At 41.8% G+C, this 21601-nt stretch overlaps 1 protein-coding gene across 2 annotated transcripts in view; it reads left to right on the forward strand.

Moving 5' to 3' along the window:
- Nucleotides 1–280: 280 nt before the first annotated feature.
- Nucleotides 281–21601, forward strand: part of LDLRAD4 (low density lipoprotein receptor class A domain containing 4) — a 199258-nt gene continuing 177937 nt past the window's right edge. The window contains exon 1 of one of the 2 annotated variants that reach the window (XM_076330031.1): nt 281–739. In XM_076330031.1, the coding sequence (XP_076186146.1) occupies nt 700–739 (40 nt within the window). In that variant the 5' untranslated portion in view covers nt 281–699. The remainder of the gene's footprint in view (nt 740–21601) is intronic. The other variant, XR_012994631.1, reaches the window with a different exon arrangement.

The following is a 21601-nucleotide window of genomic DNA, read 5'->3' on the forward strand; positions in this document are numbered from 1 at the left end:
CCCAATCTCTGCTAAATATGGCTTTTGAAATGTAAATCATATCATGTTCTCAGAGATGCATATGACACCCTCAGCACTGTTCCTCTTTGCACTTCAAAGAGCTGTGTGGTCACACTTTGCATCTCAGCAAAATTGCAATATTTGCCTTCTGAAGATCTCCTTTAATGTGTACAATCAATCCCTGATAATGTGTTTTGGGTTTTTGTTCCCTGGAGTCTGTTAATTTTAGTGTTGCTACAGGTCATCAGGAAACATAATCTCTTCTTTTTTAATTTCTCAGTGAGCGTGCCTGAGGGGAGAGGAACACAAGAGAGGAGAGACAATTGAACATCACCATTGGCCGAGACCTGAAAAAATGATGCTGGATGAACAGAGGATTAGAACTTAATTGTAAAAGGGAAATAAAGTCTTGGCAGGCGATTTGCTTCATTTCCACATTCATCATGGCCCAAATCCTCTGGCTGGCTGGTTGATGGGACTGTCCAACGCTTCCTACTTAGGTTCAGTGCAGATCCCCTCTGCCTACGGATCAAAAGACCTGGGATCAGGTGGGAACTGGATGGTGCCAAATATGGGAATGGAAAGAGAAATGGACTCTGACAAGCTAAGATGGAAGTGACTTGACAGCTCCAAGCTCAGCAGTTGTCTCCAGTAAGGACAGGTTAAGACGGGAATCTCAAGCTTCGCTGGGAGAGCAGTATGCAGGAAGCTGGTTTTCAGGCCACAAATGCTTTCACAGGTAAGGACTTCTGTTCTAGTTCAGCTCATAGTTTTGGGACAGTTTACTGGAGTTTAGAAAATAAATTCAATAGGTCCTGGCTGTCGTTAGCGCCTTGTCGTACTTTCTGTTTAAATAATATTTTAAAACAGTTCACTTGAGGAACAGTTCAACACTTGTATTAACAGTGAGTAACACAGTTATCTGTATTTCAGGCCCTCTGAAACGGATGGCCACAAGCCTTAGGGAAGATGTATCTCAGTTTTCCTCATTAAAGTACTCATTAACAGCTTAACAATGAGCGGCCTCCTGGGTCACTATAAAATATAGTCTGTTAAGTTGCTCTTGTGTTCAACACGGGAGTTTGGCAAGGGCACAGGATGGACACAGTTCATATCAGGAGGCTTCTCAGAAACACGTCAGTGTTGAGCTTTATCTCGTCAGCCAGAACACGTCTCTGGGCAGAACTTGCCAGGTACCTTCTCCTTGTACTCCCTCCCACCCCGCACCATTGACGTGCTGCACTGCTTGAACCGGCAAAACCGGAGGGTTGAAACAATAACTGTTTCACCTGAGTCCAATGCGTTTCCCTGTAGGTACGTTGAAAATAATGTAATGAGAAAGAGGATGCCAAGGTGGTGTGTGTCTCTGAGGAAAGCTCCCTCTAGTGTAAAGTCTGCTGGAGTTCATTCAGTGCTTTCCCTGGCTGGACTGGTTTCTGATTTGAGAGGTGGGAGAAGGAAACCGGGATCAGAAGATCCTGCTGCTTTGTTTCCACATCTGCCGGCCAGATGAGACCCTGCAAGAAATGGGTAGGAAATCAACTGGATATTCCTCTTGCTTTAGTAGGTCTAGATAACGGATTAGTACCACAGTGAAAGTTAGTCATGTGCAAGACTTTTATTTTTCCAATTTAAAACTTTTGCCTTTAGAATAATTTACTGGATTGTGGGTTGTATGTATGGGAAGATCATTTTCTGTCTCAGGCTGCTTTACCCTGGGCTGCTTGCTGTTCTAGGAGCTCTGCCCAGGAAGGAACAGCAAAATTGTTCATTTCCCTGTGGGCAAGCTCCCACTTTGTCCTTTCCCAAAGCAGATCCACCCTCAGAGGCTGATCCCACCCTTCTGGCTGCAGTGAGGTGGCAGCTCTGTGTCCGGCTGTCCGCACCAGCACATCGGTTTGGAGCGGTAGTGCAGTTCTGAACTGTCTCCATTGGTCACGTTGCTTTGATTTACAACACGGTGTCTGTGCGTGTCAGCGAGACGTGTCTTGAAGGAGAGGAAACGGGAAGCTTTTCTCCACGCATGCTCCAGCACTGATGGGAGATGTGAAGTCTGGGATCATCGCAGGGCCCTCCTGCCTCTGCCTGGTTGGCAGCACACTCCTACAGCTCCCCACTGCCGTTCTTGTCCTGTTTGTGCATCTTCCTCCTCGCTGCTCTCTGCCAGCCCTCAGCTCATTCCTAGGAGTTTTTGCCACTCCTTTGCTCTCCACCAGAATTCCTACTGTGTGCATACCTGTTCTCTTCCTTACCTGCCCTGCCGTCTATAGCTCTCCCCTTTGCTGAAAACCTTATTACCTTTAGCACCCTTGGAATATTATATTATTTTCTTTCCAGCTTTATACTCTTCTGCTATAGCATCTGCTATCCCTTAGCTCCCAGAAGGAGGAGGGTTGTTGGCACTGTGATCAGGGTGCTTGGGCAGCAGGGTGTCAGAAAGCTGGTAACCTCGTGACTGCTGCTGGGTGGAAGAGACCTAGCAAATAGTGCTGCGTAAAATTCAGGGAGATGAAACTGGGGTCCCTGGAGGCCCAGGACAACAGTCAGATTGTGGTGACAACCCAGCAGATTCAGACCTATTCTGGAGACTTTAACAGCGTGAAGGTTGCTTGATCTCTTGTAAGGAATTCTTACATTCTTTTGGAGTTGCCCTCAGGTAAAGATGTTAATAAACATTTTCAAATCTTGGTAGCTGTACTAAAGAATTATTAAACATTGAGTTAAGTTGCACCATACGTTCAGGAGACTTGTAAAGGAAACGGGCAGGAGACTTGTAAAGGAAACAGGTTGAGATATCATTGCTTTATATGAGGAGAAGGCAAGGACTTCTGTTTTTTCCAACTTGTATCAAATTGATAATCTGTATTTGCTTTTTGAAGATCTTTCTTGTTCCTTGTTAGATGTATATAATGCATTCTGTATATAATGTATATATTATATATACAATTAAAATAAATATATATTATTATTATATTAAAATATATTTATATAATTATATAAATATACACACACACACACACTATAATAGTCAATGAATAATGCATATATATATATATATTTAATGCTGAGGGTGGTAAAACACTGGAACAGGTTGCCCAGAGAGGTGGTGGATGCCCCATCCCTGGAAATGTTCAAGGTCAGGTTGGAGGGGGCTCTGAGCAACCTGATCTAGTTGAAGATGTCCCTGCTCATTGCAGGGGCGTTGGACTAGATGACTTTTAGAGGTCCCTTCCAACCCAAACTATTCTATGATTCTATGATTCAGCAGTAAACAGTGGGTAGGTATGTATTTCTTAGAGAAATTCATTGGACTGTGTTGTGCTAATTTAAGAGTTGCAATAAAAGTATAATGGCAGGTGCATATGGTTGCTCCTCTGATCCTTGCTATACTGCTCCTTTTGTTTCATTGGAATGCCAGTTTAGCTGTAGGAGAAAACAGTAGCTGCTAGCGGCAGAGGGGGCATGACCACATACAGAAGGGAGCTAATTTGTACAGAAAAAGCTTTGATACCTGAAACCTGTGCAGTGTCAACACTGAGTCTGGCCATGCTAAGTGATTGCAGCTATTGCAACAATCAGAGTAATCATTTCAATTTACATCTGAACAGAGTGCTGGCAAAAGAAGCCTGGGAGGACGATACCTCTGCGTAGCCACCTTTGGAGTATTTAATAAACCTCCTTTCCACCGTGCTAATCACTGTGTCCTGGAAAGGCTTACAGTAAAGGCTAGGAGATATATTGATCCTGCCTGTATGCTCATTTTACTGGCACAGATGCCAAAGCTGTCCTTTTTTGCAGGTGGCACTTGTTGCAAGAGATGGGCTCATCCAATCACTTTACAGTATATTACCAAACAATAGCTTACGGTTTTTCACTTTACTGGCTAAATACTAATTTCAGTAGATTGTGCAAGTATAATAGGTTCAGGATTACCGAATGTAGAAAAGGCAATGGAAGGGAAGTGCTCCTAGGCTTGATTAGGAAAGAGATGGCTGAGCCTATGATGGTAAAAGGCAATTTGAGTGATAGCAATCATGAAAGAGTGAGCTTATCATTCTTCAGAAGACGAGAAGAGAGAACTTGAGAATAAAAGCAATAGTACGCAAGAAAGTAGATTGCATTCAGCTCATAGAACTGATAGGTAACATTTCTTGGGAAACAAACCTAAGAAATTCAGGAAGGCTAGCAATTTCTAAAGGAACTAACTTTTTCTTTTCCAGTCACAATAAAGAATATTAAAAGCACAAATAAAAGGTGTCCCAATAAAAAAGTGTAAGAAGAGACACAATTGCATGATCTGAAAATTGAGGACTCATACAGAAAGTGGAAACTAGATGCATTACTAGAGATGAGTGTAAAAGAACATTAGAAGAATGCAAGGGCCAAATCAGGTTAGGCCAAGGCACAAAACAAAATACAACTAATAAAGGACACAGTAACAAGGAAACATGCTATGTTCTCAGTAGTAATAAGAGGAAGACTGAGTTTCTGGACTACTAGTTGAGAGGGAATGACAAAACTCATGATCTGATAGTGCAGAGACGACTAAGTAGTTCATGACATTTTTTGCATCATTCTTTGCCAAAAAGGATGACCTGTAATCAGGTGGCAAGAAAAGGACTGCTACCTTGAGAAAAGTAAGACTTCCAACTAGAGCAGGAACAGAACTGATTATAAACTAATGAGATAGGATAATAGGTATTTTAGAACAAGCTGGGGCTTATTAAATTATCTCTGCAACATAGGGTGAAATAGCTGAAGCAATGTCTGAGCAATTAGTGGTTACACTGGAGAACATTTGGAGGACAGTCTAGGTTCAAAAAAGCTGTGAAAGAGCAAACACTGCACCTACATGTAAACTTTCTTTGGTCCTTCTTTTTCCCCTTAGGAGTAGATAGCTTATCTTAAATTCTTGGGGAAAAAAGTTTGAATCAAATAATCAACTGATTTTTTTAATAAATAGCCTGTAGATAATAATATGATAAATGAATTTGCATGTTTTTTTCCAGAAGGTACCTTGTCAGTGGAGCCTCATTTCCCTGTAAGTAGAGAAATAGTATATCTTGATTTTTGGAAGGCTTTTCACCCTTTCATAAACAAGGAGGCAATATGGGCTACAAGGTGGGTACACAGTTGGCTGGAAAGCTGTTCTCGGAATAATTACTAGTGATTCATAGTCAAACTAGAAGGATACGTCAAGTGGGATTCTGCCCTGGATTGCCTGAAAATATTCAATATTTTAATTAATACTTAGATGATAGAATCTGCATGCAAAATTTCCAGATGACGCCAACCAGGGAGAGGATGTAAACCCTCTGAGCATAGGATTAGAATTCAAATTAATGTGGTATATTGGAGAACTGATCTAAAAGAAATATGATGCAGTTCATCAAGGACAAGTTCTAAATTGTGGTTGGGCAGGAATAATCAGCTGTGCAAATCAAAATGTAGAATAACTGGTGAGGCAGCAGGTCTGCAGAAAACAGATGGGCAGTTGCAAGAGTTCAGAAAATGGCTATGAATCAACAATACTGTGCCATAAATGTTATGCTAGAATATATGGACAGGAATCTGCATGTAAGACATGCAAAATAATTTTTCCACTCTACTTAGTACACCAGCCACACAAATGCTAATTCTGCTCTGAGCAGCGCTCTTTGGGCCCATTGGAAGCATCCAGAGAAGACCAAAAGAAAAAGGCCAGTGGTCTAAACAACATGACCCTTGAGAATTGAAAAACAGTCTTTTTCAGACTAGAGCAGTAATTCTCAAACTTTCTAAAGATGTTTTTCTTAGGTTCCCACGAAGCAGTGGGGATTTGTTGCCGGGGCATGCGTCTGATGCACTGAGCTACATGGCAAGATGTGGCCATGATACAGCGGTGCTTTGGTGTGATGGTCAGAAGGACCATCTCGCTTGCACACTTCTTAACTGCCATGAAGTACTTCACCTTCTGCCTTGGCCACTCTCAGTACTGCGCTAGCACTAGGGTAACAGTGGTGGGGATCCTGGACAGCCAAGGTCTGTATTTTAAATTAGCTAGTTTCTTCACCAGTGTGTGTTTTGAGTGCTGGTTTAGGAGAACAGTGTGATTCTGAAATCACTTCTCCATCATTGGGGAGTGTGTGGCACAGGGACATCCAGGATGATCAAAGGATAAGGGGAAGACTGTGGGATGGGTTAGGAATCAGTGTATGAAGCCTCCTGACCTTGCAAGGTCAGCTTAGGGCCATGAGGATTTTATTAGCTCTGTCTCAGTACAAGCTCTGTCAGACCTGGGCTGACTCGGAGGCATTCCTGCCCTGTGACCCTCAGCACTGCTAGAGGGATTATTGGCTCTGGCACTAGGGAAACCAGAATAAATAGTAAGAGGTTGCTTTGTGCAGTGGGCCCCTGCCCTTCAGCCTAGCACTGACTTTTCCTGTCACCTTCTGATCCCATTCTGTCATAGCTTCGTATCTTCTCCCTCACACCTTTCCCTGTGGAAGTGATGGCACCCTCAGATCTTTCCATAATCCCTTGCAGCCTTACGTCTCAAGGTCATTGTCGCTGAAGCTTGACCTTGGGCCATATCCAGAGAGGCCAAGTTACTCCCAAGGAGCAGCTCCTCCGCTTGGCTGATACTCCCCTAGGCCCCGCTTCAGCAGAGAAACTGACCTCATCTATTAGGAGATCCTCATGCTCATAGGAATGCAGCTTGGTGGAGCTTCTCCAGTCTCCCCACCTCTGCTCCCTGGTACTCGGGACTTCTGTTGTATATCTTGTCCTGTGTTTCATGCTTTCCCAACCTCTCTCCGCCTCTTACCCCATCAGTGCCCAAATCCCCTCTCTCTGTACTGAGGCTCCTCCATCCCTCCCCATTTGTACATCTGGTCTCACTTCTCCTCCAGATTTCCTACCCTTCTGGTAATCTTCCTGCTTTTCACCGCTTTCCTTCACCTTCTTTTGTTTCCAGACCTCTCCCACTTCCAGACCAACTCACTACAACTTAATTCCAGGTTGTCTAAAAGCCTCTTCCCCTCTTTTCTAGACTCAACCCTTCCTCTCCTCGTCTGCCCTTCTCTGGCGTGAGTACCTTTCCCCACCTCACACCTCTTCCACAGTGAGTTCTGCTGGTTTGTGTAGGACCTTTCTTTGCAGGAAGGTGATCTGAGAGCCTGCTGCTCAGTTTGGCTTCTCTCCGTGCATCTTGTTTTGCTTAACTGCTGGCGTTCCGGGTGGAGATGTCTCTGGCATGAGGGTGGTAGTTCCAGAATAGGGAGGCTCCTTGAGGGGATTACATGGGAGACCAGATAAATTGCTCCAGCAGATTGCATATGACCCAGTTGCCCATTATTCATTTAGAGAATGGAAGAGTGAGGGAAGATGTGATAACCATTTAAAAGTATATGGAAATTTCATGTAAAGAGGAAGGTAGTAGAAACTGTTTTCCAGTTCTGCTGGGGACAGAGCAAGAAGTAACAGACAAGCTTACTGTGGTGGGGAGGTTGAGGTTAGACATGAGGAAAATCTTTCTAATGGTAAGGATAGTTAAGAACTGCAGCCGATTGCCTAGGGAGGTTGCAAAGTCTCCGTCACTGAAGGTTTTTAAGAACAAGTTAGACAAATATCTGTCAGGAATGGTTTATGTATTGTTGATCTTGCCCTGGGGCAGGGGAATGGACTTCATGAGAGCACTCCCAGCCTTACTTTTCTGTGATTCTATTATTGCTGGTTCCCTGGATAATAAATGTACATTTTTAAAGTTAGTAACCCACCTGCATTACTCTACCTTCTCAGTGTTTAAGTACATTCTGTTGAGATCTTGGAATAATTGATAAAGGATAGATTAAGAGTCTTATGTGTTTAAAGTCTTGTCTCTCTTTTTGCTGGAGTATTGCTCCATTGCATTCCTTCTAGCCTGGCCGCCTTCTTTAAACATCTTATTTTTGGGGGTGTGACATATGTTTCTATGTCTGTGCAACTTGTATAGAAATATTTTAATGTTACAGAAACACTGCATCCATTCTTCTGTTTCACAGTATGCAAGTATTTTAAGAAAAGCTTTTTCTACTCTTAGATAGTAAGCATATTTAAAAGGTATATTTAAATTATTCTTTATTAAGAATAATAAAAAACAGGGCAAAACCAAAGCAACTGCCCTTTAAGGTTGTTTTCTTTATTATGAATAAAACTGTGTGCGATTTACTTAGCATCAAATATATAACTGGTGTATCTGCTGCTGAAGGTAGCCTTCTTCCTCGGAATTATAATTGAGGCTCAATGTAAAACAGCAAAACAGGTTTGAAATGTCTTCTAATAAGTGTATAATGTAATTAATATTAAAAGCAGTTGAAAACTCATTTATACATTAACACAGGTCTCCCACATTGCTGCTGTCATTACTTGCATGATTTTAAATTACAGATAAGCATTTCATTTAAAAAATACAACCTGAATATGTAGCAGAGCATTCTCATCCCCCTCTGTTCTAGATTTGTTTTCATCTGCCTCAAAGCTAGTCTGTCCTTCCTAAAATCTCTGCAATTTTCTTAACAAATGCATTCTTATTTTATGAATTTTCAAGGTTACTATGTCACCCACAACAACAGACAACTCTTACTGTCTCTTAGTTCTTGGGAGAAACAGATTGCTTTTTGCAATGCCCCTTACTCAGCACACAGATAGTACAGATCGCATTCCATTGTATTCCCTTAGATATTTTATTTAGAGTGTGCAATTTTTGGAGTACAGATAGTGTTCTCAGCAAAAATACATGGAAGAAGATATCACTTCAGTTTCTAAGAGTTTTCTATGTAAATATGTTACACTCAGTAAGTAGCATTCAGTGAAACTGTTCTAAGTATAGTAATGCCTAGCTTGGAAGTCTCCTCTTCCGGGTTAAATGCTTGAATAGAATTACAGGAGAGTGAGAAACTGCGAAAATCAATTTGCGAGCGGAGATGCCATGTGAGAGCGATAGCTTTTGGTCACAACCTAGTTCTTCTGTGGTCCTTAAGATCAGTGATTAGAACAGCAATGCTTTTTGCTTTAGGTCGCTCTTCAAATCCGGGAGGTCAGCTTTTAAGTTTTGATCCCAAACTTTGTGTAGGTGAAACATTGTGTTTTATTCTTTCTTTCTTTCCTTTCACCTCAAGAAAACAGATAGTTCTTTTCAAATGTCTGGTCTGTTTAATCTGTAACTGGACAGATACTACCTTTGCTAATTGAACTGTGGCAGTCCTTATGCAAATAGAGGGACATTTCACACAGGCCAAGGATTTAATATTTTAAATGCTTCTCCTTTCAAATTTTTACTTAACTGGGGTAGGCGACCTCCTTGCCTGTTTGCTTGTTTCAGTGAAGTACTACATCCTTTTCCACTTGCTAAGGGGAAGATGGGAGAATTTGGGTGGCAGTCACTTCCAGAAGGTGGCCTTGCTGTGTGAAGCCACCTGGAGCTCAGTGAATGTGGAGGCAGAGGAAGGCAGAAAAGAAGTCAAGAGGACTCCAGAGGAAATGCCGTGGTGTGGTGTCCTGTGAAACACCTTGAGAGACACTGGACTCGGGAAAGGATCCTCCACAGACCTGGCATTCAGTCCCCTGATATTGCAGGCTACTGCATCACGTAACACCATTCATATCAAGCTCCATCCTAAAATAATTACTCTGATCCGGAAGGATTTTCTTTTGATTTTTAACTTTAAATTAACTTTTCATTAATTTTCATTGAGTTAATTCAAATTCCATTTAAAAGTCCTTTAATTTTCAGTCTAGGTGTAGTCTTGGCTATATGTGCGTGGTCCACTTGTTCTTGCGACAGTTGGTCCAGAGCCCAAATGAAAGGCTGTTGAATTGTGCAAGCCAGGGCGAAAGATGGTTCACATTTAGAGAAACATCATGGCCAGTGCTGTTCATTAAAATTATTTTATGAAGTCGTGCATTGCTGGAAATGGGAAACTTCTTCCCAAAGTCCCATTCCCGTGGAGGGGAATGCTCTAGCCTGTTCATGGAGGACGTTGAGCCTGGATCCTCACCTTTGATAACCGTTTTTAGTAGATGATATTCAGCTGTAGCGTTACCATTTGCAAAGCTGATGGTTCCTTGGAAATGCCCATCTGCCATTTCTCATTTCTTAATAGTACATGTCACGCTGCCTTCTCATGATACAACTTAATCAGCCAAATGGTCAATTCCAGACTGAATGTGACAATAAATTTAGCTGTAAATATGCTACATTTCAGTGTTTAATCATAATAAAAAGGCAGACTATTTGAATGGACAAAATGAATGCGTAGTCCCTCAAGTAAAAGCCGGAAAATAAAAAGGGGTGAAAAATTGGTTGTTAAATTGGTAGTGTATGTTTTCTGTTAATTCTTTCCAATTAATTAGGTAGCTTTTTTCTTTTGCCCCCTTTTATTTTTTTAAGAGAAGAGATGGGATACGGCATTCAGGCTGTGCTCGTGGCTGGCTGAGGGTATTTTCTCTGCTGGAAGGGCCTTTTGCCTGCTGAAGGTTGAGTCTCGCTGGTGGTGCTTCAGACAGAAAACAAGCCTTCGGCGGCGGCTGTTGAAGGTGGCCCGAAATCCCACGCAGGAACACGCACTTCTTCCTAACAAACCGATCAGGCGCGGGCCGTCGGGCCCGACATAACCCGTGGGGGGGAGAGGGAGGAGGAGGAGGAGGAGGAGGGTGGGAGGGAGGCAGGGGGAGGGGGAGGAGGGCGGGCGGCCCCCCGGCAGCGGCCGGGCGGCGTCCTGCAGGGGGAGCGCCGGGGGCCCGGGCCGGCGGCGGGGGCGGGAGCGGTGCTGCCGCCTGGGCCCACCAGCGTGAGGCAGGTTGGGAATGCGTTTCGTTACGCTCTTGAAAGCACTAAAAGAGGAAGCGTAAAACCCAAATCGATGCAAAGCTACCGAAGCACTTGACTGTGCCCTTTTGGGAGCTGAGGAGGTACAGCGGCCGAGTGGAAACATGAGTGATATTAGCCAAAACCTAATTTTATTCACGTAAAAATGATGCAGGACGTCCCCGTGTGCTCAGCTCCAGGCAGCAGTGTTTTGAGTGAATAGCACGAGGTGAAGTTTTGGTCTAATGTTTTGCTGCTTGGTTTTTCTGTAATGTCAAGCAGGCTGTTGGACTTGATAGTCTATCAATTTTCTTTTACCGTGAAATAAAGAGTATGAATTAATGTTATGTTTCTTTGTTGTATGCTGTAGCAATGCCTTTACAAATCAGAACTTGCAGTTTGGATAAACAGAGAAGTGAAAACATTTGACGTTGCAGATAAATGTTGTGGTGAAAAAGCCTAAAAGTTACTGAGGAGAAGGTAATACCGTGTATACAGAGTTAAATGTTGCATTTACTTCTCTGATATTTACACCCTTTTACTTTTTAGGAAAATAGGCCAGGATGCATGGGGATTAATTTACTTGCCAGGCCTTTCTTTGTTGCTGTTTGGTTTGGTTTTTGTTCAGAGCAAAGCTTCTTATGGGTGGACACAGTCCTTCCTCTGAGCCTTTCTACGAATGCGCACGTTCCGGTGGCTGTATCGGCTACATCTCCCATCCCAGGGCTTGGCTTTCCTCACAGAACCACTTGATTATGGAGCAATATGGATCCACCCAAGCACGCACCCCACGCCGCGCCTCTCCCAGGTTTTCTCCCCGGGGACTGCCCAACCCCTGCTCCAAACCCTTTCTAGAGCGATACTCCCACCCTCCTTAATTTCTACTCAGCCCTCAGCAACAGTGAATAAGCAAAATGTTTGGTTTCTAGTAGGATCATTACTTGCCAATAGGGTGTACCCTGCCAGCCTCTTACAAACACCCAAAGATACTCTTTTCCCTGAAAGAGAATATGACGCAATACTCGGATAATAATTGTAATAACACTGCTGCTTTCTGAGATTCATCTTTTCCAGAGCTGTGCTTATGTAGGACTGGGAAACCGCAGATTTCTGAACCAAGGGGGCTTCGGGCAGGTGGGCTTTGACAGTATCTGGAGCCCAGAAAGTTGGGTTTTGACATCAAAACAAAATTCCTCTGTATCCTATTCGACTCCGTTCCTGTAGTTGTCCCACTATAATTTGACTATGAAACTTACCCAGTAGTTTGGGCAGCTGAATCCCAGGCTTGCTTTGAAAACCATCAAGACGTGTTTCCCAGGGGTTTAAGTGGATGTATCTGTGTGCAAGTGGCAAGCAGGGGCACTCTCCCTGCTCTTCACAACCACGGGTCCATTTCCATGCTCTCTCGTGCCGGGATTAACAATCTGTAAACAGCGAAGAACAGATTGGGCAGTCTGTCTTTCATACATTGTGGGTTTTGATATTATTTCTTAAAATTTTCTGTGCTATTGTGGGGTCTTTGTGTCCTTAGCTTTCTTGCTTTCTTCACTAGAAAGTCACTCCCTTCTGATTTAAGGGCAAGAATAGAGGAAGCTTTGTTTGAGAAGTGAGGAGTTAACAATGAGGATTTTTCATGATGAAAACACCCAAAAAGAATCCTACTCTACAGCCAGCATCTAAGCAGCATCTTCAATCCATGCCTCTGAGGATAAGCTCATTTCTGTTGTTAGCGGGTAAAATAGCTTCATTCAATGCCACTTGATTGCTGACAACACTGCGTGCCTATGTGTTGTAGGTGTACATATGCTGAGGTGGTGGGAGGAGGACCTGGGACAAGGTACTGGCTTCCGAAAAGCCTGGAAGACTTGCTTGGATATGAATTGTTCAAGAATTGTCTGTTTATCCTGGAGGCTTAGACTGTACAAACCAGTAATTTGTACTGGCTGAAGACGGATTCACAGCCTGACTGTGTACTGAGTCGGTCCTTGATTTAAACGAAAAAATTGGAATTTGTGCATGAGTCTCCACTTTTCCCCTTTCTGAGCTTTATTATACTTGATTTGTTTATCTCAAAAGAAATACTTGCAAGATAATATCTGCTTCCAGTTGCTCAGAGCGAGAATTTGAAGACACACGTGACCTACCACAGCAATGCAAGAGTAAGTTCAGAAAAACTTCACTATTCTTAACTCAGGATGTAGGTGGCAGCTGTGAACTAAAGACACGGGTTTTTTTCTGTAGAGATCATAACTTTTGTGCCCAAACCAGTCCTGTTTATAGAAATTGTTGGAGAGTTTCTGTGTAGTAAAAGAAATAGGGGTAAGCTCCAACAACAAAGGCAACAAGTATGGTTCTTGAAGATGTTTTTATTCAGTGCCTTCTCTAGTGTATGCATGGAAAAAGTGACATAGCATTGACTTAGGGGCTTTTGTACAATCTCTCAAGTATGTTTTAAAATGATATTATTCTACTTTTTGATATAAACAAGTTAATGTTCTCTCAGGCATGTGACTCGTAGTGATCAGTGTTGCACTGAAGAACCTTCAACTGAGTTGAGGACCCTGCTGTGCCAAAACAGTGAAGGTCAGCCCCTTTTAAAATTTCAACATCTAAAAAAGGCAAGATAGAAGCAGAAAGAAAAGGTACTGCTGTCCTCCATTTACAGATAGGCAACTAAGGCACAGATGAAATATTTACGTGGAGCGAGCTGGAAAGCTTGGCAGACCTGAGAACTAAAGCTACAGCCTCTGAATCTGAACCCAGTATGAAGGGTGAGATTATAACCATAAGTACTAACATATTTATTTTTATCTCCAGGTCAGCAGTATACCTACTGCACTATTTTCTCATATTTCCTCTGTTGTATCTTTATTCTTTTTACTTGCTGCCATGAGGAGAACATAAGTCAGTATGATTTCTTGTGGAAATTGGAGGCTTGCTTTATGCCAGCATTGCTGGAAAGAATTTCTCCGATGAAGAATTACAGCTGCCCATAAAATATTCTGCCCCTCTACTCTGCTCTGGTGAGACCCCACCTGGAGTACTGTGTCTGGCTCTGGAGCCCTCAGCATAAGAAAGACACGGACCTGTTGGAGCGGGTCCAGAGGAGGGTCAGGAAAATGATCAGAGGGATGGAAGACCTCTCCTATGAAGAAAGGCTGAGAGAGTTGGGGTTGTTCAGCCTAGAGAAGAGAAGGCTTTGGGGAGACCTTATTGCAGCCTTTCAGTACTTAAAGGGCACTTATAAGGAAGATGGCGGCAAAGTTTTTAGCAGGGCCTGTTGCGACAGGACAAGGGGGAATGGCTTTAAACTAAAGGAGGGTAGATTTAGACTAGATATAAGGAAGAAAATTTTTTGTGCTGAGGGTGGTGAAACGCTGGAACAGGTTGCCCAGAGAGGTGGTGGACGCCCCATCCCTGGAAACATTCCAGGTCAGGTTGGACGGGGCTCTGAGCAACCTGATCTAGTTGAAGATGTCCCTGCCCACGGCAGGGGGATTGGACTGGATGACCTTTAAAGGTCCCTTCCAACTCAAACTATTCTATTATTCTATGATCCTATATGTGACACAAACAACCCTTCTCATCTGCAAGTGTTAATTGTGCATTGGGAAGAAGGGGGTGCTGGTATACAAGACTGCTTGAAGGATATGGGATATTACTTAAGGGCTTAAAAAAAACAATTCTGTCATTGAATTGCCAACTTGAGAGTAAGATTATTGAAATTATGGGAACAAAATTTAGTGAGATGAATACAAATAAAGCTGTCCATGTTAGTTTCACTTCTTTTTCAAGGATCTTTAAATGCAAAATACGATGTTCATTCATGTAATGGAGGCAGGCTCATTGCTTTGCTGCTTTATACACGTATGGATCAGACTTACGTGATGTCTTAAGATGTATTTTGAAGAGCCTCAGAAAGGTCTGTTCTTCATGTAACTTGCTTTCTCTGAAGGAAAAAAGGCAAGTTTTGTAGAAAGATCCTATTTCATACTACAACTAGTGGTCTGTTTGGAAAGCAAACAAAGAAGATACCAAAACCCACAAGTATTCAGGCATATGAGCCCTTCACCTCCGGGAAATCTTTAAATAAGCATTCAAGATTCTTCAGTTTGCTAAGGGCCATCTTCTGCTACATAAGCAAAAGAGCATTAAAACCAGTTATGGGCGGCCAGTGGGGAGAAAATTCTCATGCAAGTGAAATTGGCTGTTGCTGTATTACCATTTTGCTTTCAATCAGTATTGTGATTGTGAACTAAATCCCCCAGTTGTCCCCATTCATGGCACTGTGGTTCAGCTCACAAGACAGCTTCGTTGCCACCAGAGTAGCCAGCACTTGCTAACAGAAGACTGGCGAAGGTGAAGTTGCTTTTTTCCAGCTGTTCGGTACCTGTGACCTAATGAAGAGGCAATGGGATGCTGGATGTGTTAATAAGAGAAATAAGGAAAGAGAAGTGAGACCTAGGGACAATGTCTAAAATTTAGGCGGACTTGGAGAATTTCACCCTGAAAGAAATACGTGCTTGAGCCTGCCACCTGGAAAGAGTGTTCATGGAGAGACGGAAGAAAGACATCAAAGCCTGACTTGTGATGGTTGCAGAAGGTAAAGCTGAAGCTAAAATTAGACATGCATCCAGTGGTTAACGTGATTCTCTTAACAGCAATTGCTGTCCTTACAACCACAATGAAGTTCTGCCAACACTGGGTTAGAAGAACCTTTAAATACTTGTACAGGGAACAAACTCTGGAAATCTTATCATTAAACTGACAGTCTTGAAACAGTTTCAACTGGGAAAGAGCTATATTCATTTTCTAGAAGAGTATCATAAGTCCAGTGTGCTGATTCTTAGTTTTTCTGTTCTTAAATATAGGGCCACTGTCTAAAAGTTAGATCAATGTGAGACTGTGTAGACATTACATGATGCCAAGAAATGAGTTCCCAGATATTTATAAATAAACTCTTGGTGCGCTCCCATTTTCCTTCCTCTTGTCTTTGCTGTTATCCCACGCATTTGCCCCCAGGCTTTCTGTACTTTTTTTATAGAAACGTTAGTAGTAATTCTCTTCTTCTGAATTTTATTCCTGAAGAAAACAGATCAATTATACAGTGTAACACTGGTTAGGTTACAGCTAATAGCCCTAGCTGTTAACCTCACATGTTCTTTTTACCTCTGTGGTAATAATGAATTGTTAAATTGAGTGGAGCAGTAATCCTTGAGATATAAAAGTAGAAATAATTTAGCAAAGGCATTCCAAAATGAGAACCTTAAAAATTCTTTTATTGATTAACATTGTGTAATATTGTCAATATCTTATGAGTGTTACGAGGTTTAAAAAGTGCTACTTAAGCTGTGAGAATAGTGTGTAGAATATTTGTGTACCCTGCTGCAGCAGGCATGCTTTTATTGTATTTGAATCTTTCAAGATCATTCTTTGGAAATTAGAAATTAAATAAAGAACAAGGTAGTCTTTGTATAAATGGTACAAGAGATCCCACTTTAATAACACTTGAGCAGTTGTTAAGAACACTTAGTTTTGCTAAATGCATCTACCAGAAGAGACAAAATTGAATAATATGTCCAGTTCATTTAGAAAGGAGTATTTCAAGTCTCATAATGTTAAAAAGAATCAGATACGCCTTTAGTACAAGGGGAAGATACATTACTGCTCTGGTCCACTATGAAAATAAATGTATGTATTTTCTCACCACTGTGCAGATGTTCTAATGTAGTGATGATATTTCTTACCTGCCGCTGTTATCTTTGTTGATTACGAATGACTAAATCATTCAGTGTGAAGTGAGACAATAACCCTCTCCTTTCCTTTCCTGTCTCCGTTACTTTCAGTTTGTTCTGCAGTTTTGTTGAAAGTAACACTGTTCGGTTTTTTTCTTCTGTCAAGTTTTACAACAGAAGCAGACTCCACAAGAAGTTACAGGGATTATAACATCTGTCATTAGATTTCTATATTCTGAACAGGTAATAATTGGTTAAGTTAAGCTGTCAGAGCTTGTATATTAGGGAGAATTAAGGAGAACTGAAACTGCATCTTTAAAATAGCAAATAGTTTTATATTAGAGTAAGATATTAAAAAAGAATAAAAATTGAAGGAACAAAGGCTAAAATAAAGCTGATTGGAAAAGCTGTGATGATTATAAGACTGAAGATATGACATAGCTTTGTTTTTCTGTTCTCAGTAGTAATAACACTTAGTTGCTTTGTTTCAGGGTGATTCCCCTGGGAAAAAAGATGACTCTGGATTTTACTTCCTACGACAATGTAGCTGAAATTTGGAATGATTACTTTCTTAACGGTTCTGCATCTGCTCCTGACCTACAGTTGTAGGTGTCATGAAGAGTAAATTACATATGATTTAGAGTTCAGATATTGATAGCAGCAGGTGCGTGGCTGCATAGTGTGTCAAATGTAATGTTTATCCTTAGATTTATTCTGCTGGACTTTATTGTTAGATATTTGGAGATTCAGTTTCCCCATAAGGGCTTATGCTGACATTGGAAGACGTTGCATCTCTGATGATCTCATGGGTGCTCTTGTTACTGAGAAGAGCTGTTCGGTTTGCTATGAAATATATCATGTTGAGCTATACATCCCTGTATTAGTAATTTCTACAAGGCAGAAATTATAGGGGAAGGTAGTTTCTTTTATTAGACCATCTGATTTAGTTGGAGAAAATAGACAACTATTGTGTGCATTGCAGCTCCTTCTTCAGGTCTTTGAAAAAGGTGCTGAATGACAGGTCTGCATGCTCCAAATGTTGCCTGTTTTTTCCACTTGTATCTGTTGATGAATTAAAAGATAACTTGTCTCTTTATAAAGCTTGCCTTGGTTAAACTGCCATGTCTACAATAAACAAGAACTTTGTAATTTCAGCCTTTGCCATTCAGGACGCATACCCTTATTTTCTTTGAACTGCCTGAGTTAAAGTTACTTTCAGCCATTTCGCTTTGTGCCGCATTCTCCCTTCACATTTTCTCACTCTGGGTATAGCCAGAAGGGCTGACTCTTCTACCTAAGCTCAAATCAAGTTGTGCTAAAAACCCGATGAAGCAGTTGAGCCTGCGATTTGCTTTTCAGTTGACGTTGTTCCCATCCCCTGAGACTTCACTACAGACCTTACTGGTGGCCAAGGTATTTATTTTGTGGCCTGTCATATGTGATTCAAACAATCTATTTAGAGCTTGGCCCTGCTCCTCAGTCAAATCACCTTGGCTTCAGGGGCACACCATACAGCTTTGCATCCTTGTGAGGGGGATTGTCCTAGAGCAGGTGAGTCACTTTCTTCTTTGTAGCATTTGCAGTTTTCTGTCAGTTTGAATGTACTTCCTTCCTCCTGATCCCCCGCTCCTCTCAGAGTTTTGCCTACACTCCACTAGTAACTTTGCCACGGGAACCTTTTTGGGGCCAACGGCAGTGCACACGATAGTGATTCAATACACAGAAGAGAAGTACCGGTCCCCTCACAGCTGCCCTGTGCACATGCCACCTTTCTCACCTCTTTCTGATGACCGATCCAAAAGAGAAGAACCTTTCGGTAAGACTCACCACCTCCTTTCAGGGGTTGTGGTCCAGCTGGTAGCTTGAGAACCTGGCTGTATGGCTTTCTGCCTCTTCCCCATGGAGAGGGGAGCAGCGGTCAAACAAGAGGCTTTACTGGAAACTGTAATATCCCCTCTTGCTCCAGCTAACAGCCTGAGAGACTGGCTTCTGCTAGCTGTGATGGTCCTGCCAAGACTTGACCAAGCTGACTGTAGCGGTTTCTGTGGAAGAGCCATGCTAAGGAGTAAGTGACTGGAAGATCCCTTCTCCCGGTGTATGGACTGGTGTGTGTTTTGAGTTACAACACATCATTGTGAAGAAGAACAAGACTTCTTTCTTTTTAAGACCACTGTTTCTCTTCCTACAGGAGAGGTATCATGCGTAAGGAGCCTTATTACAAAATCAGGATTCATATTCGTTAGCTTCAGTTAGAAACTTTCTGTCATTAGACCATCTAAAGGGGCTCTGCTATGCCATTTAATACTTTCCCTTGTGTGGTAGCAAGGTATGCAAGTATTTGTGATTCAAATGCGTGTAAAGTGATGAACAGAAATGTGGCAGAAAATTTATCATTACCAGTTAGGAGCAGAAATGGGTTGGGGATCTTGAAATCCTGGATTTCCTGGGCTTTAACATGCGTTACTCATTTATTCTGTTTTTATAAAGAATACATGGAGAACTTGCAAGAGCCATCATGTAAGGGGGTTTTTTTTGGTTGTTTTTTTTGCAACTACTTAAGCGCATTTTGCACTTAAAATTCTCCCACTACTGCTCCATAAAATTGTAACTTCTCCTAAGAAAGGAAGTTTTAATACTAAAATAGCGTATTTTTTTGTTCCTGTAGTAACATTTTCTTTTAGTATTAAACTAGTAACCTGGAAGCTTGGAAAATTTTCTGAAATGAGTTTTAAGACAAACACACGGTAAATTTCACATTTCATGAGGAAGGAAATACCTATGAAAAACCTAGACATACCAATTATAAGGAAGATGTGTCTAAGATGCAAAGCGCAGATAGGCTGAGAACTACAAACTTCTAAGAAACTTAAAGTTTATGTTTCAGTGTAATTTTCCATCTAATGCTTTATTACATTGCCAAATAATGTTGCTAATATCAATGATAGACCTTTTATCAATTATTACAATGTTTGGTTTTCACGCTGAGTGCAATGGAGCCAGTTTCTATATGACATTTGTATATAATATGCATTATTTCTATCATGGCATCCAAAAAGCAGCTATGGCAATTCAACAGCTCAGGCACAAAATCTTCTGACTTTTCCCTTTTCATTATGTTTGGTAATAATTTTTGTGTGTGTGTGATTCCTTAGAAAATAGTTGTGAATATTTTTAACCTTGAATTAGTTTTAATCCTAGAAGACCAGTGTCTGTTGGCTGGCTGTGGTAAAAAGGGAGGAAAAACATATACATGAAGCTCATTTTCAGAAGGTAACTGGTACTGCCAGCAAAATTATGACCTTATCAATATTAGTTTAGTCTGAAAACTTGTGTACCATAAGGGTGTTTTCTGCATGGTGAGACAAAGTAAGAAAATCACTGGATGCGAGACGGAGGGGAAGCTGACACGCAAGTAAGGCTGTCTCCTTTTGTCCCTGCAGGTAATGTTGCATGCATCAGGACTTTGCTTACTGCACAAGGTGTTCTCCTTCAGTACTAAATCTGCCAGCTCAGTAAATCCCAGACATGCTTAATTATCCTGTTCATTTTTCTGGAATAGGGGAACTGGGAGAGGCACCTGGATCCGTCATGTGCTGCAAACTCCTTTCCATCAGCATTGGGCGCTGCTTGCTCACTTGGAGTTGGGGGGCATCGGTTGGTGTAGGGCTGGCACGCAGCTGCAGAAACACATGGTCCCTGTTTTGCGGCGTAGTCCTACGTCCTATTGAAAGTCCTGTTATGGTCCTATTACAGTCCTCTTGAAATTAGGCTGTTGAGAGACATATTGTCACGACTGTGTTAGTAACTGAAGACACGATGTCAAATGAAAGTGAATTTGAGCCCTTGACCCATTGGTACTAGTGGCTGAACTGGCAATAAAATAAAATGGCTGTTCAGGTTTTAATAACAATTTAAGTCAGGAGCTACTGGTCTCTGTTCACTTGTAGGTCCTCTTAAAATTATCCTTCCCTAACGTACTGGGGAATAGAATAATAAACCAAAGGCAATCTGTAGGTGACCCTCTCAGGGTGCTGGCGGCTCAGCATATTCATCGTGGTGGCTGCAGCAGAAGTCTCAGAGTTGTTCTTTCAAACCTTCACACCTTTCTCATAAATTAGGAATTTAACAGTGCAATGATTTTTTTCATTCTGAACTATCCCAGAGCCATCATGAAATGATGGCTGTCTCGGACAGGCCCAATTTCATGGCCTCCAGGGTGGAGAGGTGACGGGGTCATGGACAATTGACATAGACTGTGACGCACAATATTTTAGACAGAGCTCATGGCAGCTTTCCATCCTTATGATGCCTCACATACCCTGCTAGTATTCTTTTCCTTCATGCGGAGATAAAGCATTTTCATTTATCTGGCTGCTTTAATTTGAAATAGTTGGGGAAGACGTCATCGGGGACAAAGACATCCTTGTATATTTGTGCAAGAAATTTATAACCGTTTTTCCTTCCTCATTGAAATCCTGATCCTTGCAGTCTTGTAGTGAACATTAGCTTTATTACCGACTTCACGGAGTATAGAGATTAGATCCTGAATGAAGTGAAGGATATGAGAAGAATACGGATTAGTCTTCTAAGAGAATATTGCTCAGGGTTTCTTCTTTACGTGCTGTATCTGCCTCAGGAAATGAAAGATAAACAAGGTAAAGCTCCACTAGCCAGTGCAGCAGTGCTAGTTATATACCGACATAATTGTTCTTCGTAGATGGTTCAAAAGAGACACTTGGAACCACATCTGAGCAAAAAAGTGACTTTTCATGCAAGATGAGATGTGGAAGTGTTTGGTTTTACTTTTTCTTTGATAGGGATAAATGTTTGGACTAAATGGAAGTGAGCAAGAGCATTATATCTCATCTGATAGCTGTCTGGGTGGCACGGTTGAAACACTGGCCAGTTTCCATTGAGAAAATATGTGCAGATAACAGAAATGAATTAATAGTTGATGAGTTTAAAAAAACTAATGGAACTAGAAAATTACTAAAATTATTAATCCGTAGAGGTTCCCCTCAACGCTGAGACACATGATAAT

The sequence above is a fragment of the Aptenodytes patagonicus genome, chromosome 2 (assembly GCF_965638725.1).
Source record: "Aptenodytes patagonicus chromosome 2, bAptPat1.pri.cur, whole genome shotgun sequence".
In the NCBI taxonomy this organism is placed as follows: Eukaryota; Metazoa; Chordata; class Aves; order Sphenisciformes; family Spheniscidae; genus Aptenodytes; species Aptenodytes patagonicus.